The sequence below is a fragment of the Gorilla gorilla genome, chromosome 9 (genome assembly GCF_029281585.2).
Source record: "Gorilla gorilla gorilla isolate KB3781 chromosome 9, NHGRI_mGorGor1-v2.1_pri, whole genome shotgun sequence".
NCBI classification, from domain to species: domain Eukaryota; kingdom Metazoa; phylum Chordata; class Mammalia; order Primates; family Hominidae; genus Gorilla; species Gorilla gorilla.
Genome location: NC_073233.2, coordinates 100762543 through 100784559, shown reverse-complemented (window position 1 = coordinate 100784559; position 22017 = coordinate 100762543). Strand labels below are relative to the sequence as shown.

General features: G+C 42.7%; 1 protein-coding gene across 5 annotated transcripts in view; it reads right to left on the bottom strand.

Moving 5' to 3' along the window:
* The window catches only part of FAT3 (FAT atypical cadherin 3), a 676861-nt gene that overhangs the window by 31718 nt on the left and 623126 nt on the right, over window positions 1-22017 (bottom strand). For all 5 annotated transcript variants that reach the window (XM_055356052.2, XM_055356051.2, XM_055356056.2 and 2 more), the window contains 3 exons: window positions 20033-20831; window positions 7423-7557; window positions 5446-5603 (listed from right to left, as the gene is read on the bottom strand). In XM_055356052.2, the coding sequence (XP_055212027.2) occupies window positions 5446-5603; window positions 7423-7557; window positions 20033-20831 (1092 nt within the window). The remainder of the gene's footprint in view (window positions 1-5445; window positions 5604-7422; window positions 7558-20032; window positions 20832-22017) is intronic.

Below are 22017 nucleotides of genomic sequence, written 5' to 3'. Positions count from 1 at the left end.
TCTCGGCTCACTGCAACCAACTCCCTGGTTCAAGGGATTCTCCTGCCTCAGCCTGCCGAGTAGCTGGGATTACAGGCAAGCGCCACCATGCCGAGCTAATTTTTTGTATTTTCAGTAGAGACAGGGTTTCACCAGGTTGGCCAGGATGGTCTTGATCTCCTGACCGTGTGATCTGCCTGCCTCGGCCTCTCAAAGTGCTGGGATTACAGGTGTGGGCCACCGCACTCAGCCTCACGTGTAATCTTATGCTATCATCTTTGTCATTTTATTCGGTTCCACAAAATTGAATGAATAGATATTGTAAATCATACCAGAATACTTGCTCTATGGCAACTCCTGGATAATTTCCATATTTGTATTTTAATGTAAGTAATAAATCATCAAATGTGACTTTGGGGAGTATCTTCTTCTGGCACAGTCCACCTGCTGTTTTTAACTCTGTGGCTACAAACTGGTGTCCTCAGTCTATTATGAAAAATTGGTGGTGAGAGTGTAATTTATCTAAGTTTTTGTAAAAAGATGTTCAATTAACATATTACTTGGTTCATTCTCCTCTCTCACCCCCACCTCCTACCTCTTTGAATAATCACCAAGTTACATATTCACCAGGGAGAAATGACAGGACTCCGATGTACTCAAATATATCAGAGTTCTATAACTGAAGAACATAAAATTATCTCATACTAACACGGCACGGTTAAGCTTGCTTTTTATTTCTATTTTTGTTGCAAAAATAACAGCAGCAACATTGCTGAATGAAGGAAGCCAGATGCCTACACGATTCTTAGCCTTTTACAAACAAAAATCATTTGGATTGTCAAAATCCTAGGACTTTGAAATTACCAGCTTTGTTTATATGACAAACTAGAACACTGATGCCAAAAGTTACCTTGTGAAAAGTTAATAATCTTTTGCTATTGCAGAGTTATATTATTCCAGAGAGAGAAAAGAACACTTTGTTTTTTCATGTCTATGTTCTGTTATACTGGAAAATATATTCTGATCATATTTAATTCTTCTCTGTCTTCAGAGTAGGGTTCACCTAGTTTTAAGGATCTTCTTTAAGAGAATGAAGCTTTCTCAAATCAGAGGAGAAGCTATTTTAATAGAAATTGAGGTGTGCATGAAACTGTAAGAAATGTCTATAGCAACGATACTGAAATGATTTGCTAGGGTTAGGGGTGTAGCTAGGTAATTTGTTCAATGAAATACATAATTGAGAGAGTGTTGCCCTAATGTTATAAAATATTTAGATTCTCAGGATCATTTGAAATCAGTGATGTGCTTTCCCCTGGATTTTTAGTAGCTTGGGGCTTGGAAAACAAGAAATCAGAGTTCTAAGAAGTCCTACTTTTGCAGGAAAGTAGGATTTTGAGTAAAAAATGTAAATTATGGCATGAAGTCTTACTGCTTCAGATCCTTGGTGTGTGGTTATAGCAAATGCATAATAATCATGGAACTTGTAAGAGGATTATTCAATATTCTTTGAAAAGGGGATGTTTTAAAAACTTGTTATGTTTTCCCTGAGTTGGGCACAGTAGCATGTGCCTGTAGTCCTAGCTACTTGGGAGGCTGAGGCAGGAGGATCAAGTGATCAGTTTGAGACCAGCCTGGGGAACATGGTGAGATCTCATCTCAAAAAACAAAAAAACCCACAAACAAAAATACAAAAACCTATTTTTAAGGCTGCCATTAATAGCCATTTGGTATACATTAAGTATTTTAAATGAGTAAATGAATGCATAATCATCCCAACCCTCTGAATTTCTTCTTTTGATAAACTCTTGTAGTTTATCAAGAGATATCTAACTCCCAACTTGCTCTCCTCTTTCACAGGCCCAGAACCAAAGTGATATTGACTGGCTGTCACTTTGAGCAAGTCATTCAATTTTCTCTGAGCCTTAGTTTCCTCACAGGCAAAAAAAGTAGACACTCACACCTACATGCAAGGGGAATGAGAGTTGAAATTACATGTATGTGGAAGTACTTTGTAAACTCTTAGGTATCTTATTATTACTACAAAATGTAATTAAGGTTAATTTATTTTTTGGTGACATTCTTAAATAGATCATTGAAACTCTCAAATCTTGTAGGGAGCTTCCTTGTTACTCTTTTGATCTATATTGGAAAGATCTGGCCATGCCAAGTGGGCTGTTTTACAAACCAAATGAGCTTTCCCTATCTTCCTTTCAGTTTAGGGGTCTGAAGCTAGCCATGTCTGAGAATCATCAGAATGTAGCAATGAATCATTTATAACTTCCCCCCAAAATAAAACATGTGATAGTTATAGATTAACAACCATATTCTCCTTGTGCTTTTGCCATGATACTGGAGATGAAAGACTGACACAGAGATAAAGTGTTCTCCTACTGATTTCTCCTTACATCTCTTCTGGTGATTTGTCATGTTTCTTTCTTCTTTTTAAAAAATCTTTTCCAGATCTCCCTTTGAAAAAGAATGTCATGTTTCTTTTATAGGTGTGAGGAAAGTCACAGAGCCTATCTGACCATTTTCATTGTTGCTTTGGCTGCCAGGAACCTCAGTTATGGTTTGGGCTCTACTGAAGTAGTTCACCTCGGTCTAGACTTTCTCATAATGATATTCTACTCTACCCAACTTCACTGGTTGGCTCTTAACCTTGTATTTTCATCTTAATGGTACTTTAATTTTATTGCATTTGGATGCTTATGGTAAGCCTTGAATTTCTTTTGGAAGAAGATAGGGTATCAATGGTAAACAGAAGAATGAGTGCCTTTTATTATTGCTGAGAGACAGTGATATTCTTTGTCCATGAGCATTTTCACTTCTCGAGGTCTCTGTGCAATTCTTTAATTGTCTGTAAGGGGCGCCCTTCACCCCACTGAGTACTTTAAGTACTTTTTAGAGAATGTGCTCTGACTGGAAAAATATAAACAACCAAGAGGTGCAATTTAAACAAAGCATTTCAGCTTAGTTGTTGAACCAAAGTGCAAGGCACATACTGTACCTAAAGCCAAGGAAATTAAATCTTGCATGAGGCTGAAAATGTTAAGCAAACAGATTCAAATCCCCTTAGTGGATATTCCTGGCGACTGTAGGAGAATAACTGCAATAGTTTAGTACAGCTGTGTCCTGCTTTGGGCAAACCCAACATATGAAAAGCAAACTTACAGAACAGACAGATTGGGAGTGATTATTCACATCACAAAGGGATTAATGGAAGGGTTCCTTCAAATAGCATCCATCTCTAGTTTATTAGAATTCCATTTACCGAGATTCAATTTACACAACTTTCAGAAACATGCTTGTTTCATGAAATGCAATATACCTTAGGAGCTGGAGCTGCCTAAAAGGCTTAATTATTCTTCTTTCGTATCCTCTGGGATCTGCACATTTTAGACTTTTGCCAGTGAAGTGTCAAATCACAAGCTCCATTTTAGGATCAAGCCATTCAGGTTCAATATTTTTGTTCTCTCTCAAATTTAATGCTCTATAAGAGATTTACTAATAGAAACTATTTTCAACCACCAGCCCTATTAGAGCATGAAGGAGGAGACAGAAAGGTCAGTGAGGCCCACGTAGAGCCCTAAGAGCTGGTAGCTCTGAATGCTCAAAACACTTTCCCAGCAATTATACAAAACCTCAACTCTCAGGGCTATTTAGAAAATGATCTACTGACCCAAGGCAGGCTGCTTCCAGGGCCAGAAGAAAATAAAGGCAGGACTTAGGTTTTTGAGTTTTTCTTCTTTCACCATGAATATCTGATTTGAATGCATCGTTCTCTAAAACTGTGCAATCAAAGTACTTTTCTTATTTTCTTTTAAAAATATTGCTTTCCTTTCTGGATCTTAAATTAGAATTCTGAGTTGAATGAATAAGGATAGTGGGAGACTGCTTACAAAAGTAACCAACTTTTAAACTTCGACTCCCTGCTCACTCAACTATGGCCATCAAATAATACCTGGCAATACCAGACGTGGGTAAGTAAAGCCCTATGTGATCATTAAGAGAAGCCCACTGGCATTTAATGTTCTCTATTTCTCTCCTTTCTCACCTGCCTTTAGAACTAAAGCCTGGGCCACCTAATCAACTTGGATCTGACATATCAAACAATCAAAGGGCAGAAGCTGGAAAGGTCCACCATGTACTCTTCAAGCTGAAACCTTGGGAAGAAAAAGATTTCTTGCCATTTCCATGTGAAAGGGCATTTTCCACTGGACGGACTCTGAATGTTTCTGAAGAGCATTTACAACAGGCTGACATAGCAACCTGGTGAGAATAGCATGAGATGAAACACGTCTCCCTCCTTCTCCTGCCTTCTTTCCTCCATACTAGAAGGCTGAATCTGGTCTACAGATGCCCAGAATGTGATTTTTAACAAATGAGTTGTAGTAGCAAGAAGGAGAGTGAGGGATAGTATGGAGATTAACGGCATGGAGTGAGAGAGACTAGAGTGTGGGATCCAGGCCTCATCACTTATTAGATGTGCAACTTTGGGTAAATAACTTAACCTCTCTGAACCACTGTCCTCCTCTTGATCAAATGGGGATAACATGAAACAAACTTATCATATTAGCTGTATAATAAAAATAAATGATGCACAAAAAGCTGTTATCTTGTTTGCTTGTTTTTGTTTGTTTGTTTTGAGAAAGAGTCTCTGTCACCCAGATTACTGTGCAGTGGCCTCAGCCTCCCAAGTAGCTGGGATTATAGGTGCCGACTACCATGCCTAGCTAATTTTTGTATTTTTAGTCGAGACAGGGTTTCACCATGTTGGCCAGGCTGGTCTCGAACTCCTGACCTCATGTGATGCACCTGCCTCAGCTTCCCAAAGTGTTGGGATTACAGGTGTGAGCCACCACACCTGGCCCATTACCATTATTATTGTTGTTTTCACAAAGGCACCAGAATCCTTGAGGTGAATATAGATGTCAGACTTGCTCTAAAATAAATCTGGCTGCTTTAGGAGCATTTCTGAGGCTAGGAAACGACTGAAAAATTGGGCTACTTGGGTCATGATAGGACATATGAAATCTCCTATACCCCCTGTCTCCAATTTCCTCCCTGAGCAAGAACAGAAATTGCCTTCAAAAGTCAGTGGGGATAGACCCATGTGGTAGAAAAGGATACAGCCAGTCCTTTTAAAGGACCACCCCTGTTGTGGAATTGATTAGGAGACACATTCTAATGAACTGTTGAGCGATTACAGCTCAAAGGAAGCCAGCCCTTGAACCCGCTCTCAAGAGAGATGCCCCATGTACCAAGAGCCAATTTTGAAGCTGAATGTTCAAAAGGAAATGGGATGTTGGCTCCCTTCCCAGTTCTGCCGCTGCTCCCCTTTGCCCAGAAGTCTGCTTCTGGTCTTCTGAACTTAAAAGACAAAATGATTTCAGCCGTTCCCCAATCCAAGAGCCAAAACACTAACATGAGAACTGACTGCAGAAAAAGATAACCCATTTTAATTACCTTCAGAATTATGCAGGGATTTGCTCTGGTGTACATTATAATCCCATTGCTTTGCAGTGTTCGAAGACGCAGAGCTAGTTTGAAATCCTCTTCTTTGCTATTTTCAGAAAGCCGATATTTGATGTAACTGTTTCCAGCAAAGCTGAGAGAAGTGTGCCCTGAAAAGACCGTTATGAGAAGACATATATATTTTTAACATCCAGAAAGGAACAGAGACACATGAAATCACCCAACAATCCACCAACCAAGTGGATTAAAGACCGTGCATGAGAAGTTAATGAAGGCATTGAGGAGAAATCATCTTTGATTAAAAACCAGTTTTCCATTTCACGTCACACTCTAATTTCAGAGTGAAAAAAATATTAACCAGTCAGCCACCAAATCATCTTATTTGCCTCATGCCAAGAGCCACTTGGTAAATTCCACAACTTGGATTTTCTTAATGTTACTAAATTTCCAACTCCCACTTTCTAAAATGAGCATTATTAAAAGACACCCCTTCATTCCTCCCCCAACCCCCAATCACTTAGGCATTCAAGAACTTTCAGCTCCATTAAACAAAGAAAACAAAACCATTTCCAAATGATATCCATGTTCCCCAAGTATCCTAATGCCTAATAGCTAATATATGTCATTTGTACTAATGTTGCAAAAAGATAACTGATATAAAGGAAATTCGTGTAGTCACACTTTCACTTTCTGGCCATTAATTTCGAGGCTCCCCTTAAATTTTGTCCAACTTGATTGCTCAATTCTGAGTTTACTCTTTTTTTTTAAATTGCCTTCAACTTTATGTTTTAACAAGAAAAGTAATGGCTGAAAAGCTGCCTTGCTGGGGGGAAAGGTGGAATATGTGGAAACATACCAAATGGACAATAATTATAGACAATCAGAAGTTTTCTAGATAGAAAGGAGAAAAGTCAGCAGGAAGTGACTCCAGAACTTAGAAGTTTTGGCTTTATGATCCCCCTACCCATCCACCTGCTATGTGCACAGTGCATATGTAGAAACAGGAGACAGCATAATTTTCCTGTAATTCTAAGCCTTACATGACTTAGGTAAGCATCCAGGTGGTCCCTTTACTTAATTGCAGCTCCATTCTTGAAATCAGCTATGAAGGAGCTTTGGTTTCTACTTTTAGGAACAGTGCTTCTCTTTGCAAAGGCTGAATTTCTAGAACTCATTGCTTGCAAAGTTCCTTGCACATACTAGGCATGGTTATTTTTTTATTCCAACTATTTATTGGATCCCAAAATTGTTATCAATGTGCCTATATTTTAAATATACCTAAAGAGGATTCTATTGGTACCCAAAATGAAAAATATTCTTTTCTGAGTAAAGAAGTGGCAGAGAATATATGAATCAAATGAAGTATAGAAATTGAATGAAGATCAGAAACAGGATCATTTAGATTAAAATAACTTAAATACTGATTTTTTTTTTCCTTCAGATGCAGAGGTGAGCACCTCTCCAGCTGGAACATGTAGTTAGTTAAACATTTCCAGTAGGGAGTCTGCTTACTTGGTTCACCAGATGGGGATGACTCTAAGGAAGGTCAACAGGATTGGCTTAGCTATGCCTTCTGTGGATCTTGGTTTTGCGGCTGTGGATTTGTGCAGCACCCTGAGCATCAAAGGCCATGCCACAGATCCTCAGATTCCTCTGCCCAACCAACAGCCTTTTATTTTCCACAATTTCACACCCTTAACAGCCATGAGACGTGATAAAAAACACATGTTGCAGTCTCTCCATTATGTAAGAAGCCCATAGTCTTTACATGTTCCCTTAGCACAAGCTGCAGCTGTGATAAATCCTAAGTAAATGTGAGTGTGGATATTAGCTGTGGTCCATTCTAAAGGAAAAGGTTGCATGCATAAAGAAACGTTTTCTGGGAGGACTTGGATGGTGTAATTTACTCAAGGGCAAGTGTTTCAGGAATATGAAATCAGATCTGCATCATTCCACTCCACTCTGCACCTGAGCACTCTCCGAGCTTCCCTGGTGGACACTGGCAGAGGAACGGTCTCCTGCTGGCTTCATAACCGACACACTGCATGTCCCCTGGACACGGCTTCTCCACACAAGGATCGTTGGACCCCGGACACAGTCCTCCTGTGACAAAGGTGGAATATGCATGATCAGTACACAAAGGGATTCACCCTGCACTCCAGGGAAGATAGAAAAGGTTCAAAGGGAACACACAGATGGCTCAAGAGCTGGGATATGTGGGCTCTGAGCTGAGTCACAAAGATGCCACTCAGAAGTAGGCGCACCTGAATGGGCTTCACCTGGTGTGGGTGTCCATCCAATTTCCCTACATCTGCCAAATTTCACTGCCAGACTGGTGCAGATTAGGTACAAAGAGTAAACAGAGCTCCTTGTTTTAGGCTAAAATATGTTGTTACATCTGGACCAACTTCAGCTGAAGAAAGATCACAATGCAAGGGCTTGTAGTATTTATTGGAGTGGGGTTTCTGCAGATTGGAGGCTATTTGAATGTATCACTTGAGTTTAGATTTCTTCTGCACCTCCCTCCTGCCCTCAAGAACTTGGAGGTTGATTTCAGAGGGGGAAAAAAAAGACATTTCTAAAGAAAAGTATGACTAATTTTAAATTGTAGAAGCACAACTCACATTGTTTCCTAATCCCTTCTACTGCATGCTATTTATTGATTAGCTGTAAATGTGCCCTACCAGCTATCAAAAAAACAGCAGAATTATCCTTGGCAAGGGAAGGCTTCCCTTCTACCTGTTCGATGTTCACAGCACAGTAAGATGAAAGGTTAATCCCTCAGAAGGGAAATCCTGGAAAGCAGATTAACTGATTAAGGCAGAATTCAGGACCCAAGTGAGTTATTTTAGAACTGTGCAAATATGAACCCACTGAAGGAAGCACATTTTCCAAAGGTCCTGAGTATTTCACATGTAATTAGGCCGCTTTTAATCTGGTAAGACTTTCAGTGGTAAAAGAATTATAAAAAAGGAGACACAAATTAAAAATAACCCACAACTGAAACAGTGGTTTCCTAAATCAGTTAGGCATAGCCTAAAGGAGTGCCCTTTCCCCGTGAACTGAGAATGTGTAGCATACCAGCAGCTCATTCCTCAGCCAGATCTGGCCCATGATCATGCTCCTTTTCATCCTAAGTCTTTCCTTATCATTAAGCATATTGTCCCAGCCAAGTGCAGTGGTTCATGCCTGTAATCCTAGCACTTCGGGAGGCCAAGGTTGGAGGATCACTTAAGGTCAGAAATTAGAGGTTACAGTGAGCTATGATTATGCCACTGCACACTAGCCTGGGCAACAGAACAAGACCCTTTCTCAAAAAAAAAAAAAAAAAAGAAAAGAAAAGCATATTGTCCCAAGGTACAGTCATTTCTTTGTGCAGAAGAAAGCAGGAATTTAATGCTAACTACTTATAAACATTAAAAAAACTGTAATCCTTGACAGGAGCAATATAAGTAGCACCAGCAAACTCAGAATTCATAAATCCCATTTTCCACTGGTTTACAGCTCAGTCATAAAAGACACTCTTGGCACTGATCCAGCTTACAAAGTCTTAGAAGATGGAGGCGTTTTTAACTGAAAATTTGGAAAGGGCTGTACAAATGGTTCTATAATACTTAAGTGCCCTGAAATACATCTTCCTATTTTCCTCCCCAACCAAATCTGTAGTCCTGCCATGTATTAATCAATATTCATGGAACTTAAAACAGCTGTGTGACCATCTCATGATCTATTTCAAGAAACTTTTGAAAACTAGTTTTTAAATAACTTTTGGTGCATTTATTCAACAAATAATTGTTTGGGGCCAAAGAGGTATAAGGCCTGGGAATGTAAAGATGAAAGGATATGATGCCTCCTTTCTCTCGCCTCAAGAAACAACATGAAAACATGTGACGATAATATAATATGATAACTGCTTTGGCAGGTAGGTGAGCACAATGGAGGGACCAGAGGAGGAACAATTCTGTCTCCTGGGAGAATGTCAGAAGTCTTCCCAAAGGAAGGGAATATTTTAACTCAGGCATGAAGGGTGAGATCCTTTAAGTAACAAAGGAATGAGCTAACCACAGCTAGTAGCTTAACCTCAGGCCTGCCTTAATGTTTATTCATAATAAGTTCACAACCCTACCGGCTGACTCTGCTGTTTTCACACGTGACTTCATCTCAGTCTCTGATAGCCTGCACACATCTAGCTAGCTCCTAAATATTGACCAGTAGTCTATGCTTAAGATGCAAATTGATCCCAATGCTAACCTCAGCCACATGGAGGTGGCAATGTACATATGAATCACAACATGCATCCCATCAAATAGATGTAACTTCTGAGTTACTTGGGCATTACCTTTCAAGTACGTATGGAAACAGCAGCTTATGTATTTAAGAAATCTGTTACTTTCTATTCTGTGGACATGCCCTTTCCCTTCTATTTCAGCCAGTCTAAGTCTAAACCTCTTTATAAGCTTCTGTGTTTCTGAGATACAGCTATAGATATTACATTAATAGGCTGTTCTGTTCTAATGTAATGGCTGCATTGCAAAGAAACCTTGAATCATCAGAAATCCAGCTTAAAAGCCACTGTTCCAAAGGGGGAAAAAAGGGCCAGATAATTTCAGGTGCATGATAGCAAAGATATTTATCCCTATAGGAATAATGGTAACATTTTTAAAAAACAGCTATAAGTGAATACAATAAAAATTAAACTCTGTATTTCAGAACAAATCTAGCGTTTGGGTACTTCTACCTTTTATTCACATGTTTTGGCCCTTTCTTTTACCATCAGTCCCACCCTGGTAATTAGCACAGTGATGGTAGCAATAGCCTGTCTGGAATGGCCACTGTGAAGATGCCAGCTGCAGCAGGGAAGGCGTGGCTGGGGTTGCATGCTCCACGGGGCTGGTGGGAGTCCCACCCCCCTACTGAGTTGGCAAGTGTGAACCCTGCACTCCTGGGCACAGCCACAGCTGCCCAGCCACAGCTCTGGACCTGGGCATCCCTGCACTCTTGGATGCCCAGGAAGCCCCACCCCTTTCCCCTGCAAGCTCAGAAGTGCCTGCTCCTGCTCCTTGACCTCTCCCTGCTCCCAGCACCCACTCCAATTCTGAAGCGAAGTTGTGGCCAAACCTGGGTTCTGTCGCAACCTGGCTGGATATGCGTGCATTCAGGGTGGTGCTAACACATCAGTCCCGCTGCTGCCTTGGGCCCATCTCAACTTTGTGCATAGATGAGCACGGGAGGGAGGCTGCGGGGGTGCTGAGGGTGGCTCAGCACAAGCCTGCAGGCGCCCTTCAGAAAATGAACAGCCTGGATACGGTGGATGACATGTTGATGGTGGCAGGAGGCAGATGGGCTCCTGGACAGAAAAGGGCAGGTCCCCAGTGATGCCCCACCTTCAAGCCAGGGACTATCTGAAGCCTGGTGGCTGGGCTGTCAGTTCCAGGTATTCCACAGACTGGAGTGAGAACTTATGGTGCTTTTTCTGGGTCTGCCATGGCCAGCCATGGACCAATCAGCATGCATGTCCTCTCTTCTGAGCCCATAAAAACCCTAGATCCTGCCAGACTCAAACAGATATCCAGACTAGCAGCTGCAGAGAGGAGCTACCCACTGTGGGTCTCCTTTCTGCTGAGAGCTGGATACTCCTTGGGACAACCTGCCTGCAGTAAGGGGCTACCCACCGCAGGGCTCCTGAGAGCTGTTCTGTCACTCAGTGAAGCTCCTCTCCACCTTGCTCACCTTCCACTTGTCTGTGTAATTCATTCTTCCTGGACACAGGACAAAAACTCAGGACCTGATGAATGGTGGGACTGAAAGAGCTGTAACACAAACAGGGCTGAAAAACACCTCCCCTGCTCTCCACATTGCGGGCGACAAGAAGGAGAGAAAAGCCCAGACCTAGGGGATCCCCAAGTCAGGGCTGTGACACTCTCTTTGAGGTTCTGTGGTTCCTGGTATCTCCAAGCTTCTGGGCACCACTGCATTCTGCATGTCCGGATGCAAGTGCCTGCAGCAGAAGCCATGTGTGGTACATCTGGTCCAGCTGCAGCCTCACACAGAGCTGGTACCTGGGCTGGCGCCTGGAGCTGCCTGCCCTGCCATAGCAGTGGGCATGCCTTGCTGTGCACAGTGGCCGAACCCCATGCTTGCTCATGTGCCAGCATGCCTGGCTGTGCGCAGTGGCCCACACACCCCTCACTACTCCACGCCTGGCTCGCCCTTGGCAGGTGTGGGATCTGGGCCAGTAGTGTGAGTCAAGTGCAGTCTGCTGGGCTGAGTGGGCAGAAGAAGCCCAGTGGGTGTGAGAAATACTCAGGCAAAAGGTGTCACCAGCCATAGAGGTTTTCAGCTGGAGAAGCAACACCCCAAGGATCCTGTGACAACAGGGTTCCTCACTTTCTTACCCATATCTCCTGTTTTAGATTAAAGCACAGAGGTACTTAGACCAGCAACTGGAGCTCAGCCTCATAGCTCTTTTTCTTATTTCCTTCTGTCATAACCCATAGCATGACATGTAATTAAATCATGGTCATTAATTAATGGATTATGTTAGATCCAGTCCCCACTGTGAAAACTGTAGTTTGAGGATGTGTAAAAAAATATTCAAATATAAATATTATAAGTACATTCTAAGATGAATAATATCAATATAAATATTAGATATATAATCATGAGTACTTACATTCATTCCAGCAGCAATGACTTTTCTAGGTTCCTTTTCTTTCTTTCTGTTTTTAATAGGTTCTTTAGGATTAAGGGGATAGTTTTTGGCAAGGATAGTTTTTGTACCTCTTGATGTTTTAAAAATCCTCTGGGGACTCCTCCCTGGGTTCCAGCCTGGAAATGCTCAGCCATAAACATTTGGGCTCTGGCTGCTGTTGTCTGTTTGCTCTGCTCATGGGCCCACTCTCTTGTGGCTCAAGGAAGTATGAAGGCAGATTAGGATCTGCAGGCCAGTGTAAATGTAACATCCTCCTTAGCAGGGGACAGATGTGATCATGTGTGCAAACTGCAGTGTATGCCTAGCAAAAACTTTTAGTTTTTGAAAAACAGATTCCTCAAAAGGAAATAACACCCATATGCCACATTGCAGTTCTTTCCTCTCTATGAACTATTGTAAAAAATTAAGCCCTTTATGAAATATATATTGTCAGAGAGACTTAACCTTTGTATGCCAACCCTGAACAATGTTATGTGTCCCCTTGGTCTCAGATATACCCATGTCTGGGTCTAGGAAACACTTTTCTGGGGATAGCAACCCTCTTTCCAGCCAAAGCCCTAAATTCTTTATCTAAATAGAAGCTAGTAAGCTTTAAATGGATGCTGAAGGGTTAACTCGCTTTTAGAAATCACATGTTTCTGTCGTCTCCTTTTCAGGAAGTGTATACACCTGTTATTGTTAAGAGCCTTAAAGACCCCCTCTCTGGTGGCAAACACTGCTCCATTGGCTTCAGAGTACCAGTTAAGAGAAGGCAGTATCAACTCCTTCTGGCTTCTGGGAGAAAGTTTATCTTATTAGCTATCATGAAGTAATGCAGCTTTAATTAACTTGTGCTGTGTTTGGTGACAGCTTGGGGGATGTGGGCTCATAAGCTGACACGCTCTGCATCTCCGACATCCATCAATTTGGTACCACAGTAAGCATGAAGGGGGAAGGGTCCCACTTCATCAAACCAACTGACGCCATTTATGGTATGGCAGGGCAGGATCAGATGTGTTTAGCTCCTGTCACAAAGACGGCGGAGTAAGCTCTGTTCCCCATTCCCAGTTTCTCTTGGGAAGGTGGGGTAGTAAGATAAGTAAACGATACTGTATTGACATAGATGCAGACCTGGATTTTGGCCCTGGCTAATTTTTTTAATTTAGTCACTGTGTGGCCTTAAACTACTCACTTGTCTTTTCTAGGTCTCGATTTCCTTTTCTGAAAAATTAAGATAATGATTCTTTATAGTGCTGTGAGAATGAAATGGGCTAGTGTATGTGAAAGCAACTTGTAAAGAAAAACATTTATTATAAAAACAAATTACTACAGGGTCTCAAAACCAGAAACACTAATTTGACCCAGCAACATGGCAGAGACCTGAACTCAGGTGTAACTTTTCCCTTGTTGTCCTTTTTTGGTCAGATTCATGATTTGTAAGTCTGCAGCAGGTGATAGGAAATATGAAATTCTGTGTGCACTGTAGGCACAGAATAAAGCCTGGGGCTTGTTACTCATCCGCGTCACAGGAACATGCACCTGTGTTGACCCCATCACCACCTTCTCCATCTCAGGTGCAGGTGTTTCTTCATGCACCTTGTCCACCAGGAGAAACACGCACACCATGTGACCATTCCCTGAAAGGTTTTCCACCTTCTGATTTTTTGCTCAGGTGGAAATTTAGGTCACTTTCCTTAGAGGTGACAACAGGCAATTCACTTGAGCAGCAGCATCAAAGCTTTGGAACATGCAGGGAGGAGAAGGGTGATCCTCTGGAGGTTTTATAAGGTTTCGCTACCATATTTATGACTCTCCTCTCCTATCTCCCCAGCATTCCCGCAGCCCCCTGGATTAAGTCTCTGCTTTTAGCCAATATATCAGTATCTAGCTGTGATTATTATGCTGCCACTTTAAGCTGATTCAACCTCTTGATTTATGTTGCTGCCTCATACATTGAATAATCCAATAACTAATGGTAAACATCCCATGCCCTGAATTCACGTGCTTTACCCACATGCCATGTCCTGGCAAATGCCACATAAGTCAATAAGCTCCCTTCTTAATTCATGGCCTGTGAGAAGTTTTAAAAAACGGAAGTCTCAACTTTGAAGTCATTTCTTATGGTTCTCTCGGAAGCAGAGAATCCTCCAGATGGTGTTTGCTTGACTCAGCCATATTTTCTGTATGATTTCACTAAAGGCCAAGTGCAATTTCATTCAAGACCTCCTCTCTGGGGCAGCTGTGTATGGGTGGACTATAGAAAGGAATACACATACACTGAGAAGCTGGTATCACCACCAGGATGGGGACCTCTACACCTCTCCTGGCAATGTGGGACTCATGCATACTGGAGATGAGGGATCCGCCGAGGTGTATTTCTTATGAATGAAAAATAGAAACTTCCCAGTTTGTAGGGAGTTAACCTGTTAAGATTAATAGACAACACTGAGGGTTACTCAGAGCCACTGGGATTGGCTCTCTCCTCAGAAAATTAGCATTAACAAACCCCAGCCAAAGTGCAAACCCAATTTCAGATTCTTCTGTGCTATATAAAAACACATCACGAACATGTTTTAAGTGTCTGACTACCTCACAGAAGCCGTCATCATTTCATTTTACGGTGCTTATTAGAAGTGCAGTGGCCACCTGTCAGCAGGCCTGCTTTACCTATCCTACCTTATCCCTCCAAAGGACTGTCCTGACTTCTTACCATCCACCCCGCTGAGCTCTCTGTCATTTGCCCAATGCATGATGCTGTTTCATTCTCCATGGGAATGGGGATCACATCAGCCTCTTTCACCACTGTATCTCCAGCACCCCACCCAGGGCCTGGTGCAAAACAGTATTCAATTAACTGCCAAGAGAATAAGTAAACAAAAGGATGCTTAAAATGCATCCTCTACCTGGTAAAGACCTATTACGACATGCTTCATTGCTTCCAATGTCTTTCTTGTACTCCTCCAAGTAGAGCTGATAACTCCCTCCTTTATGCTTCCTCCGTGCCCCAATAACACCATCTATAACTTTTTACAGCACATATTTGTTTACAGCCAAGGAGCAAAGGAACTTCTTGTGTTTGGCTAGGAAGAGGATTCAAAGGGTCATAACAATTATCCTTAGTTATCCAGAGGGCAGCTTGTAGAAGCAGGGTTAGCCAGGTTGGGTCTGCGTGGCTCTGAGGGATACAGCTAGATGATGTGACAAGGAGAGAGGTCCTGGTGTGCTATAAGGCAGAAGATCACCTCAGCGCTGCCTTGTGAGCTCCCAGTACTGGTGCTCAAACTTTGGCTGAATTACTATGCCAGGAATATAGAAAATAGGATGTCTGCTGTGGGTGGGAGTTTGGATTAGGAAACTTCTGAGTTTCTTTCAAATCTGTGCAGAAGTGGTAAGCTGCTGTGGTTAAAAAATGCTTTGAATAAGAGAGTCAAGGATGAATCCTGGCTCTGTCATTGACTAGCTCTATAGCTCTGTGATTCTGAGTGAGTCAATTGACCTTTCCAAGTTTTGGTTTCCTTAATTTTTGAAAAAAGTTAATGAGACCTACTCTTTAGGATTATAGTAAGAGTTAAATGCAATTACATGTATGTGAAAAACAGCATGCGAACTGGTCATGGCTTGATAAACATTATCTGTTCTCTCTGTCCGTACCTTGACCCATGCACTGAATTACACACCAGTTCTTACCTCCATGCCTTGGCTCTCATGCCCTTTGGTTTGGAATCCCCTATCCTGGTCACCTAGATAATTCCAGGCATCCTTTCAGACCTTGCTCAGGCAGCACCACCTCCAGTGATTCCTCTTTATATGCTGAGCGAACCCTATGACATTGCCATCCCCCACTGGTTGAGCGCATGGCTGGTGTCTGACTCATTTCTGTACATCACAGGGCTTCGCCCATGGCAAACACTCCATCCATTTCATTTGGAGCACTAGGTTCCATTCTATATTCCATTTCTTAATAAAGACTTGACAAATCAGGCATCCACTTCTTCCACCACACCCATAAACACACTGGTTGTAAACTCTGATGGTCTCACTGGCAGTCCATCCAACTGGACAAGTGTGTCCTTTTTGATATATTTATGTATTAGATTTTTGAATGCAATTTTTCAAAAATGGACAATCAACAAGGCCCCTTGGGCTGCCGTGACACCCCTTCCTCTTGCACATCTCCTATACGGGCTCGAGGACATCTATCATCCTCAATTCATTTAAGTTGGTGTCAGTCTTTCTTACTGAAGTGATAATGTTCATTGCACCTCTGAAGTTCACCAGGAACCACCTCACAACATCAGACCTTTGTATCTCTTGAAGTTTGTTCAGACACGATGCTTGTTGGTAGCTGGAGTCCAATAAGCTTATTTGGCACCAAAATTCAAGTCTGCTTTCATTTTGTTAAAACAACTCAGCATTTTGGTTCAAGATGCTAATGATGATAATTGGACCAAAAACACTCTGTATGAGAAAAAGATGAGCTGGAAGTTGGGAGGAGGATAGAATATTGAGGCCAAATTTGTCTATACATTACTACACAGCCCAGAGTGGACAGTTACCTCTATTTATCATGCTAATTATTCCACCAAGTGGTGGGAAAGTCCATCTAATGAATCTGCCGACCTCCTAGAGTAAACAGAAGAGCAGCCAATACTAATTGCATGTGAGTGTGTGCACCTGTGGGTGCACGTCTGTGTATGTGTGTTTGGGGGGAGGGGCATTTATTGAATTCAATTATTTTTCCTTTCCAATAAACAAGAAAATGCCTAAAAATGCCTAACGCTTACCTTGACAATTCATGGTTGTATTTTTATTTGAAAGATAATTCTAGAAGTGAGAAAGCTATTGCTATTAAAACAAAGAGCCTGCTCCTGCCCCTGGAGGAAACGCTTTCCTCTTTATCTTGCTGTGTGATTCCTCAAAGTTTGGTTTCCTGACCAGTAACATTAGAGTCATCCAGGCTACATGTGTGGAATCCTAGGCTCCACCCAAACTGTCCATATCTAAGTGTGTGGCTCAGCAATGGGCATTTAGTAAGCCCCATGCACACAGGAGTCTGAGAGAACTTCTGCCTTACTGGGATTGTATTGTGAGGCTGGCGATCATTCTGCTAGGAAAATCACATTACGGTCATGAATTGCTTAATAATGGGGATATATTCTGTGAAATGCATTGTTGGGCTATTTCGTCATTGTGCAAACATCACAGAGTGCGCTTACACAAACCTAGATAGCACAGCGTACTATGCACCCAGGCTATATGGTACAGCCTATGGCTCCTAGGCTACAGGCGTGTACAGCATGCTACTGTACTGAACACTGTAAGCAATCGTAACACAATGGTAAGTATTTTTATATCTAAACAAATCTAAACATAGAAAAGGCATAATAAAAATATGGTATTATAATCGTATGGGACTACCACTATATATATGGTCCCTTGTTGATGAAACATTGTTATGCCATGCATGACTATATTTGAGGATTCTTATATAGTACATAGCACTGAGGTTATGATTCACATTTAAAAAGGAAGAGTCCGTGTTCTTAAGATGCAGATAATAAAGTAGGGGCCCAAGAGGGCCCTTTCTTGAATCAGTATGCTACTCTCATCAGCTGTATGGCCCTGGGCAAGGCACAAAGCTACCACATCTATAAAACAAAGATTATCATATATCACCTGCTGAAGATAGGGCTGGGCTAGATGACCTTTGGAGCTCCTTTACCACTAAAATCTAGAATTTCATTTTATAGCTTAATTATAAGAGTGACTTGAAGGTGAGAAAAGGCTGAGAGCTTGGCCTGACTCTGCACAAAGCTCTTCTTGAGCAAATGCTGGCTTTTCAAACCCAGAAGGCCTCCTCTTGGGATGGCTGGGGCCTGACTCACAAAACCTTCTGGCATTCTAAATTTACTGGGAGTAGAAAGGTTTATGGAGACTAGAGAACAGGGCCGAAACATCACTTTGAAACATATTGCATTTAAGACATTAGTGTCTTATGTAAAATCAAGAGCAACCCCTCTATCTCCATCAAAACCACTCCTCTAAATCCTTCTTTTAAAGAATTATTCAGTCTGCTCCCTGCTCCCACCCCAGTCTCTTCTTGATGAAGTCATCCCTGAAGACCTAGCACATTGGTGGTCTCTGTGTACAGATACTGCAGACACTTTCCTTTGACCATAGGAGGGATTCTGTCCCTTCCATGCCCTAGCATTTACTGTAGCACTGTTACAGCAAGTAGGTGCTTGCAAGCTGACTTTACAATTGTCAGCTCCTAAGGGCAGTAACTGTATCTTTTTTGCTTTGAATCTTTAGTGCCTAGGACATTGCTGCCTTCACAGATTTTTTTCAGAAATAAATGAGTTCTCAGAGTACAAGGATTAATTAGCTGGTATAGTTTCTTCTTCAGGGTCTACCCTGTCCTGTCCTGAACCCGTTTTGAACCCTGGTGTGAATCACCGCATACAGACCCTAGCAGAGCTTTGGTGTATCAGTTTGCCAACAAAGGAAATCTAGATAAGGCCCAGACAGCTGGCATTCATAAATTCTGCATGTTGGTGACATCTGCCGGAAATGCATTTCACCTAGCATGCATGCTTTGAGTTACTTTGCAGCTAATTTACATATTAAACAAGTCTGGACATCCCTGCTTCTACCTGATGCAATCACAAACAGAATTCACTGGATACCACAGAGAGCAGCTGGCACACTGATGGGCTGCTTGGAGCCTGTCAAAGTGTCTCTCAGAGGGAGTTATGACCCCTAGGGCCTCCCTGTGATGAGCTCATTCTCCAAACTGCAACCAAGAACTTTCTGCAAGGGAAGAGGCCGGGGCTCTGCCTGTCCCCAATTACCTAAAGGATGTTTTACAAATGGCCTCCCTCTGGCCATGGTCCCTTTGGACCAAATTCATACTGGCTAGAAAAACTCTGGCTGCAATTTTCTTAGAAGGGGGCAGTGAATTTATGGCTCCACATGTCAGACGGAGGAAAAGAGAGAGAGGGCAATGCTTCTCATCGATCACTACGGGCATGTGACTCTGTGCAGCTATGGCTTTGACTAGTAAAGGTCAAAGTTCAGTGACTCCAGTTACATCAACAAACATGAACCATTCCTTCCCTGCCACTCTGAGGGCTGAATCCATCCCTTGACTGTGCTCCTGGACATCTGGCCTCTGTTTCTCACTGAAGCAAATCGAACTGCCCTTACCCTTGGCAACAGCTTCCTGACTTGTTTCCCTGCCTCTGGCCTGGCCTCCTCTAATCCATTCCCCTCTGCAATCAGCACACCCTCTGTGAAAGACAAATCTGATCCTGCCATTTCTTCGCTTCTCATCAGCCAATGGCTCTCACTGCCTTGGGATAATTTCCAAACTCTTCATCTTGGCTAACGGCCCTTGTGTGATGACTGGGCCTGCTCTCAAGCCTTATTTCACATCCCAGCCCTGCTTATTGCAGCCAGAGGAAAGCTCTTTCCATCCCCAGTGTAGGTTCCTCTTATGCCCCTAAGCCTTCCTCATGCAAGCTGCCCCTTGCCTAGAAGGATCTCCCTCCCCTACCCTGATTCCTACTTGACCCTTATCTCTACCTAGAGGATACTCCCTTTGGGGAAATCCCTATCGGCTGGGTCCTCCACAGGACTTTGTATGTTTCTTGACAATATGTATAAAATAGGCTCGTCTGTTTGTCTGTCCGTGCTGCTCACTTAGGCACAGCTACATGGGACTGTACCTCCTGCAGCCCCAGCATCTATCATGGCTTTTGGGCACACAGTAATTGATCATTTAATATTTAGTTGAACAAATGATTGAATGCAGGCATGCTGGAATGGTAACTCATTCTACTCCTACAATCTCAGGAGTTGAGAGGGAACACTCAAAACTGCACTCACCATTGCAGGTGCAACGCACGTTCCTGTAGAAACGCGGACATACAAAGCTGATGCGAGCTGTGCTGTAGGTCATGAGCGCGTGGGAATCGAGTGACAAGCCTTGCTCACAATGCTGTTCCTGACAGTCCAGCCCTGAGCAGTTCTTCTCCAAGATGGCTGAGATGCGCATGATATTCTCCAGGTGTCTTCTAGCATTGGACAGCTTCTGGATCAGGTAGGCTGGCTTGTAGAACTCGCTGCTGTGCATCTCCACCGCAAACAGCATGTCCAGCTGGTTGGTGCCTGCCACGGGCTGGATGCTGATGATGCGCAGGCTGTCCTGCTTCTGGGTGAGGACTGCATTCCGCAGGGTGCGCCGGAACCCATGCATGTGCAGCCCCACGAAGTCCTCAGGGGACACATTTTCAAAGCGGATGGTGACAGTGTTCTGCAGCATCTCATGCACCAACTGCTCCACATGCACGACCACATCAATGGGTACCTGGAAGCGACCATCACTCACAGACACATTCAGGACATACTTGCCGCTGTCCAGGCCTCCCAGGGCGATGATTTTCCCATCGTGACTGTTCACTTTAAATAAGCTTTTCTGCTCCGATTTCAGGGCAAACGTGAGCACGTCATACATGTCTTGATCTGTGGCATGAATCTTCCCAATGACCCCACCAGGAAAGTCATCCTCCATGGTGACAATGAAAATTTCCAGGGGAATGGCTGTGGGCTTGTGGGTGCTTTCCTCAATGACTCGCACGCGGATGTAAGTGTGAGAAACTTGCTGGGGTTTGCCTGAATCCTTTGCCTAAAACAACCAAGAGGTGAAAAGGCAACAAAGGAAGAAAACTAATCATAGTAAGTTTTTAAAAACCCGCAGATAGAAGACGTCTGTACCTTCACGTTTGCTTCTTCCTTCATTCCTTGCCACTATTCTGAAAAATGCTGAGGATGTGCGTTTAAGTAAGAGGAGTGATTTATCACCTTCTATCCCCATATGTACACTCTGTTATGGACAATAAAATGTATCAACACAATAAAGCTGGCTGGGGTGAATAGAGAAGGAGGACAGAGGGCTACAAGACTCAACATGCCCACAACAGGCTGAGCTTGTTTTAATTGTATGCAGCAACCACAGGGGAAACCTCATAAAGTGGTCTTTCCACTTGGAGGAGAAATTTCTGTTTTCTGTTGGATTATTTCCTTTTGACTGGAACCAGATAGCACCTTTCTGCATATTTAAGAAATGACATAATTTAAGTGGGAATTATATCATGGTAAGGTTTCAAATAAAATATAATACACTGAAAAGAAAAGCTAAGTAGCTTGATAAAAACCCTTTTTCTCTTCCTTCCATGTGTAAGAATGAACAGAACATCCACTCTGGCAACAGGTCTTTACTGAACACCCATCACATGCAAGATGGAGGTATTCAGTAGTACAGAGCTTCAGGAGAAGGGCAGATTCCCATGGGCTGGGTTTATGGAGCAGTTATCTGAAGATGTGGAGCTGCAGTGAACCCTGCAGACCAGGTGGGATCTGGGGAGAGATGTGTCCTTGTATGTGGAAGCCAGTGAAAGAGCCGGTGCCTGGGCATCACACAGACCTGAGTTTGAATCTTGTCTCTGTCACCCACTACATATCTGGCTTTGAGTATGTTAGTTAACTTCTCTAAGCCTCAGTTTTTGTATTTTTAATATGAGTAAAATAGCAGCATCAACTTCACAGGGTCCTTCTATTGTGGGGATTAAAAGAGAGTCATTGCAAAGCACTAAACCCAAGGGTAATCCATAGACACACTTAGTACTTGATGTTTCATGTGATTGTTATTTTTATTTGTTTATTTGTTTTGTTTATTTAGAGGCATGGTCTCGTCCTGCCACCTAGGCTGGAGTGCAGTGGTGGTACAATCACAGCTCAATGCAGCCTCAACCTCCTGAGCTCAAGTGATCCTCCCACCTCAGCCTCCTGAGTAGCTGGGAATATAGGTGTGC